The 8763-nt window shown below is 37.7% G+C and overlaps 1 protein-coding gene across 1 annotated transcript; it reads right to left on the reverse strand.

The window, feature by feature from the left end:
- Positions 1 to 302: 302 nt before the first annotated feature.
- LOC113293259 (AAA-ATPase At3g50940-like) lies at positions 303 to 2568 on the reverse strand. The gene has a single exon (XM_026541958.1). It carries the CDS (start codon positions 2432 to 2434, stop codon positions 806 to 808), a length of 1629 nt encoding a protein of 542 aa, XP_026397743.1. The 5' UTR covers positions 2435 to 2568; the 3' UTR covers positions 303 to 805.
- Positions 2569 to 8763: the final 6195 nt, after the last annotated feature.

Here is an 8763-nt window from a genome sequence, read left to right on the forward strand (position 1 = left end):
AATGGGGCGGACTTTTAAAGTCCGCCTGATGAAATTTTACAAAAAAAAAATGGGGCGGACTTTTAAAGTCCGCCTGATGAAATTTTAATCATGTACCGTTGCGTCACAACACGGACTAAACCCAAATTTTGGTCTTTTTTTTGATCTTTGATCTTTGGTTTTGATCGCACCACTGCAGTTGCTCTTAGATCATTATATCAAACCATACCAAGACCATAAAATCTTTTTAATTAAAACTCATTTTCTCCAACAATAGATCCTTACATGTGATATCAGAACACTTTAATGGAAAATCGAAAGAAAAAAAGAAAGAAATAGAAAAGAAGTCTTTAATAAATTGATACACCAAAACCATTCATCATAATTAGGGCATACCCATTATCCATCATACAAGCATTTTTACAAAGGTTTCAGTGCTCCTCACCTGTTTTCGCAAAAGATAGACGCAGTGTTACTTAGACCAAGATAAATTAACGAGGAAGCACCTTCCGCGAGCTGGTACCCAAAGACAACTCAAAGCAATCACCGATATCTCAAAAAAAAATTTGAAAATTTTCCCTCAAGCTTTTCTTCTCTAATTTTTCCTCTCGGCTCGTATGCAAGATTCTCTCAAGTCAAGATTGTTATCTTCTTAGGAGGCATTGGCTCACTAAATCCAATGGCTGCCTACGTAGTTTTTGCTAATTTGTTGATAAAAAGGACCGGGAACTAAACGATCTTGGAATAAGAAAAACTTAAAACTACTAGAATTTTCAAGACTCGGACTATATACTCTACTTAGTTTCCTGATAGTTCAGCTTCAATTTCATATCATCATCATATTTATCGCCATCATCGTTTCATCGGTAAAATGCAGTCCATCTGATTTATCATCTGGTTCAGCCGATTCAGCTGTCTTATAACCATCTGAATCATCTGAGCCAGTTGACTCGTCAGAGCTATCCGAGTCATCTGAGCTATTCGATTGATCAGACTCATCAGAATAATCCGATTCATGCTCTTCTTCTTTCTTCATATTTTCTTTTTTCTTCTTGGCCTTTTCTTTTTCTTTGATATTATCAGATGCTGATGTCTTCTTTTCCTTGTTTTTGTTCTTGGAATCCAATCTCTTCTTCAGCTGTTCAACCACATTTCTCATACCCATGTCTGGATCTTCATCATAACTCATGAAACACTCGGCAACATCAGCTGGTGTAATCTCAAGTAAGCCCAACAGTTCTTCAACTTCTTTCATCAACTCATGTTCTTCAACTTTGAGATAGTTCTTGGCCAAAACCTTAAACGATTCCATGTTACAATAAGAAAGCAAAATATGTTTGTCCATTCGACCTGACCTCAGCAAAGCCGGATCGAGTTTCTCCTTATGATTTGTAGTAAATATAATCAACCTTTCTCCGGCACAAGGTGACCAAAGTCCATCAACAAAGTTCAAAAGACCAGACAAGCTCACAGAGTTACCTCTGTTCCTTCTGGGCTTGTTTTTCTTTTCTCGATTCTCAATGTGTATCGAACAATCAATATCTTCGACCACAATGATTGATTTGCTTGAAGTGTTTATTAACAGCTCCCTTAAAACCTCATTACTACTAACAGAAGTTAATTCCATGTCATATACATCAAATTCCAAGTAATTAGCAATGGCAGCAATCAAACTTGTTTTTCCTGTTCCAGGAGGACCATAGAGAAGGTAACCTCTTTTCCATGCTTTTCCAACTCTAGCATAAAACTCACTTCTGCTAACAAATCTCTTTAAATCATCTTGAATCTCTTTTTTAAGACAAGGGTCAAGCGCAAGTGTATCAAAAGTAGAAGGATGGCTGAAAAGACAGACCTGTGACCAACCTCCGTACCGATTGGTGTATAGTTTCTTCCCTCTGTTGTGGAATTTGAAAAGTTCAGCTTCTTTGATTATATGAGGAAGATAAGCTGAATTCACAACCTCCTTATATTTGATTTCGAAAGAAACCTCCAAATAATATCCTCTAGCATTTTTGTACTGTTTGGTATCCTCATTCTCTAACAAAACCCAAGTGAACTGGATTCCATTGAAGTTATCTTGGATTACTTGCTTTGGAACCATGGTGTAACTGTGGTTCTTTGCATTCTTGATTTTTGATAGTCTCAGCAAATCAGAAGAAGATGCATAACACTTGGTACTAAGATAACATTCAACTGCTTCGAAAATGGTGTTATGACAATCCTTTTCATATTGTTGAATATGTATTGTAAATAACTTGGGTTGAACTTTAGAGAAGAAGTAAGAGTATGAAGATTTTGCAAGTTGATATACTTCAGGAGGTACTAAATCTCTAACAGCACCTCTTAGTAATGTAAGTGATGCATACATAGAAGCCATAGATTTCCAATCCGTGAGAGCATCTTTCCATTTCCCATTCATGATGTCTTCCATTGTATCTCTCGCTCTCTCTCTCATTCTCTGGTTGTAATGGTGTGAAGCTATGAGGTGATAACTTGAATATTTAAGTTATGGTGAGTACATATTGTATGTTTATCACTATAGAGATAATCGAAGCAGGGTTCTGATTAGTGGTTAGACGCATTGAAACAAAAAAGTAATGGTATCGTCCGTATACTACTGATGAAAAAATGGTATTGTCATGTCGTAACTTGTAAGATTGGCATATAGTTTTTGTCATTTCTCCAGAGAGGGTAGGGATATAAAGTTAGGCATAAAGATTGACAGACTCTTTTAAGGAAACATCTTGACGGATGCATGTGAATTGTGAAGCAACGCACGCTTCAAAAGATGGAAAATGGTTTAAAGAAAGCACACATTTATGATCCAATGGGTCATAGCTTCGTAGTTCCGTACTTCGATTCCATAGTAGATAGTACAATTTGGCTTGCATGTAATAAATGCATGGGCCCATGGCACTGGATATGATACATCATCCTTCTGCTCATTTTCTTTTCTTTTTTTAAAATGAAAACTTGTTAACCAGACAAACCTTTCTTTCTTTTTTAAATGAAAACTTGTTCTTAGCCAAACAAACCGTTAACAAAAACTAAGAAAAAAACCGCATCCTCGCATTATTGTTTGGACCCGCGTTTTTGGGATTAGTTGGGGCAACTTTTGGGCCCATTGTTTCGATGAATGTGACGAGGTGGTTTTGCCGTGGTTTTATTTCACGGTTCCTTTAGAAATTTTTGTTAATTGTGAAACGTTTTCTTAGAGCATCTCCCAATGAAACATTCTCAATTTCCTATCCACTTAGGATTTATTTAACTTTTAACGGAATCCTTCTCCAACGGGATGTTTAGATTGAATGTTAAGGTGACGTGTACAGTGGTTACACAAACCAATTGAAAGAAGTTTTAAATCTCACAAAAAAAAATCAACGGGACGATTTTTTTAAAATGAACGGTTTTAAATGTTCCCCGTCAATTGAAAGATGTTTACGGTTGGAGATATTTTTCTTTTGACTCCTTAATTTAAGGAGATTTTAATCTCACATCCATTAAAAGAAAATAAAAACCTAAGAGCATCTCCAACGAGACATTGCTCTGGTAGTTTTGGGAAGACATTCTCGTACGATGTGGCAACAAAATTTCCTTAATAATAGGATAATAGGAATTAGAATTTCATCTCCAATGGGGTCTTTTCAAAACAATCTAGTTGTTTTGCTGTATAAATATGATTGGTTAAACCATATACAAGAAAGTTGCAAAATTTTCTCTCTCTTCCGAGTTTGCTCTGCGACTCGGTCGGTTTGAGAGTTTGTAACCGATCCACCATTATCATCCTCTTCTTCTTTGTCTGATCTTCCATATTCACAAATCAACTAATTCGAACCTGAATCAAAATGGTTTTTCAATTTGATGTCGATTGAATTGGGATAGCTCTGCAATTGATGGAATCAGAAGATATGTATTCTTCATACCTCTTGAGTTTTTGGATTGTATTTGGTTGAGTAGATGAAAATTTGATTCTACCAGAAGTCGGAAACTGGGTTGAGTTCTTGGAATCGTCCTCTGTTTTTCCTCCTGTAAGTATCCTCAAATTTCTAAGCATCAGACCTTTTTTTTTCAGTTTAGTTCGCATGTGGTCTGTTTATGGTTCTCATATTTAGCAGAAGATATTAAAAACAATATTACCTCGAGTCTCTGTTCATTCAAAGTTCTTCCTTTTTATGTAAATCTTCTTACTTTCCTATGCCAAAATCAGTCCAGGCTATTTCAACAGTCACAACTAATCTGATCAAATCTCAATTAACATCGGCTAGATCACCTCACAACTTGTTTTCTTGCTTCCATCATACTATCCCTTATATCTACCGGTTAATGTTTGATGAGTTTATCATAAACATATGTTCCTCAAAAGGATCCGCATCTGGATCTCCAAGACGTTACAGATGAAAAGGATTAAAGTTATGGCTAAATAGGGCCTGGTAAATCATCAACCAAAGAAGATCTTTAATCCACACAGAGATGTTAGTTTGGTAGAACAACTGGAAGAGAAAACAGTTTATTGGGTAGTATTCCGTCTGCAAATCGGTGGCGGTCGGAAAGCCTTGGGAATCGATCTGCACCTTCAAAGAATCGGAGGAATTCATCCTCAAAGATCGGCTCAATCTGGATGTATCAAGGAAATCCCACTCCTAGTTAAGTGTTTCACAGGGAAGATGATACTACTCTCTTCTTCCTCGTTTTTTTCACTTTCTTCGCCGAGCAGTTTGGCCGAGTCGATGGAAACCTAGGTTATGGAATCGGAAAGAATATCATTGGGGAAGACCCATGCGTTTCGAAACGGTATGAAATGAATTCGGGTCACAATTTCTCCAACGGGGATAGATATTGTTTTGGGAAGAGAACCTGTCCCTATCTCTGTTAATGTTTCTGACAAAGTAAGGGATAAAGGTCTTATGGGACGATACGTAGAAACATTTGAACAGAAAAAGATGGGACAAAAATCCCCTGACCACGTTGCTTTTTTTTACCCTATAAAAACAATACCTACAACTAACGGTAATTTGAAAGTCAAGGCACCGTTAGTACCCCGAACAAACCAATTCAGAGGCGATCACAACCTGGATGCGACTTCTCAATCACTGGAAAGAGGTTTGCTGGGTCACTTTGTGGAGAAATGTGAGATGTTGGCAGGACCCAACTCCCGCATGCAAAATGAGTAATAGCTGGGAGGACTGTCAAAGAAAACTCCAGTTTTGACAGTCCAAATTACTCATGAACTACAGAGTAATGTTAGATCAACTCCTCATGTCATGTATATAAATAAGGAGGTGAAGTTAAACCCCTTTAGTTGCTTCCAATATGTGTCTCTTTTAGTTTATGTGTCATTTAGTTGTTTCGTGTCTATGTCTGTCTTAGTAACTATGTCCGTAAACATGTCTGAGTTTATGTGTAACAATTACTATGAAAATCTAGTTCTAGGTGAAGATAGGAAATTTGGTCAGACAACTTGCTACTCTGGAGGTTTAAGATCCATTCGACTCCGGAAAAGATTCTACATCAGCGTGCTTCCACAACAACCTGTACATAGGCCATACTCAGCTTCAGCTCCAAGTGATCCCTCTCTCCACGAGGACTTTCTCTGGCGGGTACTTAGTTTACCAACTAGGGATGATGACCGCGAGGAAACTGGGGTTGGTTATCTCCGACGGGTACTTCGTTTGCCAATTAGGGATGACAAAGTCTCGGAACCGTTGCGTCCTGAAAATTTTGGGATGCTCTTATGGGTAGTCATTCAAGAAGTGTTAATAATCTTAGCCTTCACCTTCTACCACTCTTGAAGTAGAGTGTATTACCGCACCTTCAACAAGCAGCTGACATCGGAATCAAGAAGAAGTCGGGTGTGTCATACAACCAGGCAGTCGCATATCACCAACAAGCTAGAGAAGTTCTTAAGCACCAACATGTTTATATATAACTTAGGTAAGCTAAACATGGAAAAACCGACAAAGGTCTCTAACCAAAAAGAGGATATCACTCAACTACAGTCCTTACCTCTTAGGTTGTTAGGAGTTAAGAACCATTTTGATATTCCAAATATGTAAGTTCGGTTTCTTAATAAATAATTTCTATCTTTCAAAAAAAAAAAATGATTGGTTGGCAAAAATTAATTATCCAAAAAATTAGGAAAAAATTGATAACACGTGATCTTCACATCGTTGAAGTGAACCTCTAAATCTAGAGGATGAGTTAAAGGATATTGTTCTAACCGTCTGTCCAACTCATCTTCACATCCTGGCCCACGCTTCCGTTGGAGAATGATTTTAGTGAAAATCAGAATATATCCTATGTGGCCGTGAAAATAAGAATTTTAAAGAGTCCCGTTGGAGATGCTCTAACACATAGGATAGCACACTGCATTGTCATTGGAGATGCTCTTAGAACAAGGGCTATCGGGGTTGAGAGCCTCTTTCAAAATGAAAGAGTTGATCGAATTTGGCCATACTTTGGGTAGAGGGTAACCCTCATTCACCCCAAACTCAATCAGCTTCTCGTTCGTCAGAAAGAGTGCATGAAAGTCTTCCCTATAGGGTGACAATTCCCCGTTTGTAATAAATACAAAAAAAAAAACGGCAAATGGTTTGCCGGGAATAAGTAAAATGTAAATAAAAGGGGAACCGTTCAACATTTAAACTGTTATTCTCTTCAAACGGCTTTTAATTCCCCGTATGTACATTTATGAACTTTATACGGCAAAAAGTATGTCGTATATGTATGGATTTTTGTTACGACACCAACACCACTTGTGTATCTATTTCCCTATTTAGAACTACCATATTTAGCCTTGCTTAGTTTCTCAGTTTAGATAGTTATTAAACTCGAAGTTCTTTTCTTGTTTACCAAGGCTTGGAAGCTATAAATAGCCTGACCTTAAGTTGTTTTAATCAATCAATCAATATTAAGAAGTTTGTTAAAGTTTATTCTCAAAGGCAAAGGCTGCTCGCCCCAGATCAAAGGGCTTTTATCCCTTGTTTTTAAGTATTCTTGCAACCAATTCCAGTGCAAAGGTTTAGAACCCTAACACCTGGATCAGCGCCGGTTTAGATCATACCTAAATTTCACCTAAATTTTTCTTTATCTACAATGTTGCGCCTTGAGGATAGAACTAATCAGCTGTTGAATCTAGCTAAGCATACCGAAGATCTGGAAAACACTTTAAGCACAGAAATCACAAATTCTTTATGTAATGTGTTTCGTGAATTTCTTCCTCAACTTATTCCCATATTACTGGTTTTCAGTCATTCGATCAGCGTATTTCTTACCCCAATAATGGTGATGGAATTCTTGAAACCAATATTCATGATGGAGTTATTAGTTTGCAGTTTCCTATTTTTGATGGAGGTGACCCTGAGGGTTGGATACTTCAGGCTGACCAATATTTCGTTTTGCATGCTACCGCTAATTCTATGAAGATTGCAATCTCTATTGCACATCTTAAAGGTGATGCCTATTGGTAGGATTTTAAGAGTGTAAAATAAGAGCAAGAAAGAAGCCTACTTGTTATACCTGCAAGTGCACAGGGTCTGTTGTAGTAGATGTGTGCAAGTCGGGGTCGAACCACAGAGACTAGGTGTGTGTGATTGAAGGTTTCCTATCTAAGCTAGATCTCTAAGTGTAGCAGTGGCAGTGAGCTAATGAAACAAAGGCAATGAGCCTAAGGCAGTGAAGTGACAACAAAGAAGTAAAGGGAATCAAATAAAAACAAGAAACAGTAAAGGAAAGAGGGATTTTGGGTGAAGACTAGGGATTAGATTCCACATTTCACCTAGACTAAGTTATCCTAGTTCCACATAAATCTTGTCCCTTGTATAGTTATCAGTGAGCTTCTTGGCTCAACTGACTAACTAGATGGCAGTGGAGGTTCTATGCCTGCTGCTCATCAAAGGGTTGGGTTAGAAAGGAAGATAAAGGCACTAAGATAATTCTAATCCTAGTAGTAGTTGGGGCTCTCACACTGCAACTACCCACAGAGAAGCCACTTAGGTGTTTTAACAACCTAAAGGATGCTCTAATCACAAATAAAGTATTCATCCTAAGTACTAATTGCCTGATTTAGAGTACAACTAGTCAGAGGATTCATAACAGACAATTAAGCATGAGCTGTATCACAATCACATGGTGGTGTTCTAACTACAATGCATACATGATATGCACTGTGAGAGCAAAATGTAAAGTGCTTCGATTAAGACTATCCTAAACATTTCAAGCACAACAAGAATTATGTTTATAACTGAATGAAACTTAGCAATGGCTCAAAGGGTTTCCTCATCACCCTAGTTATGAGCTTAGAACATGGAAATTACACTTGAAACAACATTGCATTCAAACAAAACATGAACTGAAGACAGTTGAGGAACTGGCTAGTCCAGTCCTCTTGGGTGAAGCTCTGGCTAGCCCAGGCATCGTTACAACACACACCCACAACCCATATTTATACCCAAATTAATCAATTAGGGTTTACAGAGAAAATCCCCAAATCCCCAAATTAAACAGTTGAAATTAGGGTTTTTACAAAAAGCAAAATTGACATACCTAACTCTATGAAATCACTCAATCTTCTTCGACCCATGCCTTTATTCCTTCTCCTACGTCTACCCATGCTCTAATTACAACTCTATTTCAACCTATTCTACCAATTTCACATCTAGGGTTCATGAGATTGGTGAGGCGTGAAATTGGTGGAATATAAGTCTATAGAGTTGGTGAAAGTGGTAGTGATGATGGGTTTTAGGGTTGGTGTGTTATGATGAAGGATGGTGGTGGTTGAGAGGCTGC

The sequence above is a fragment of the Papaver somniferum genome, chromosome 7 (genome assembly GCF_003573695.1).
Source record: "Papaver somniferum cultivar HN1 chromosome 7, ASM357369v1, whole genome shotgun sequence".
In the NCBI taxonomy this organism is placed as follows: Eukaryota; Viridiplantae; Streptophyta; class Magnoliopsida; order Ranunculales; family Papaveraceae; genus Papaver; species Papaver somniferum.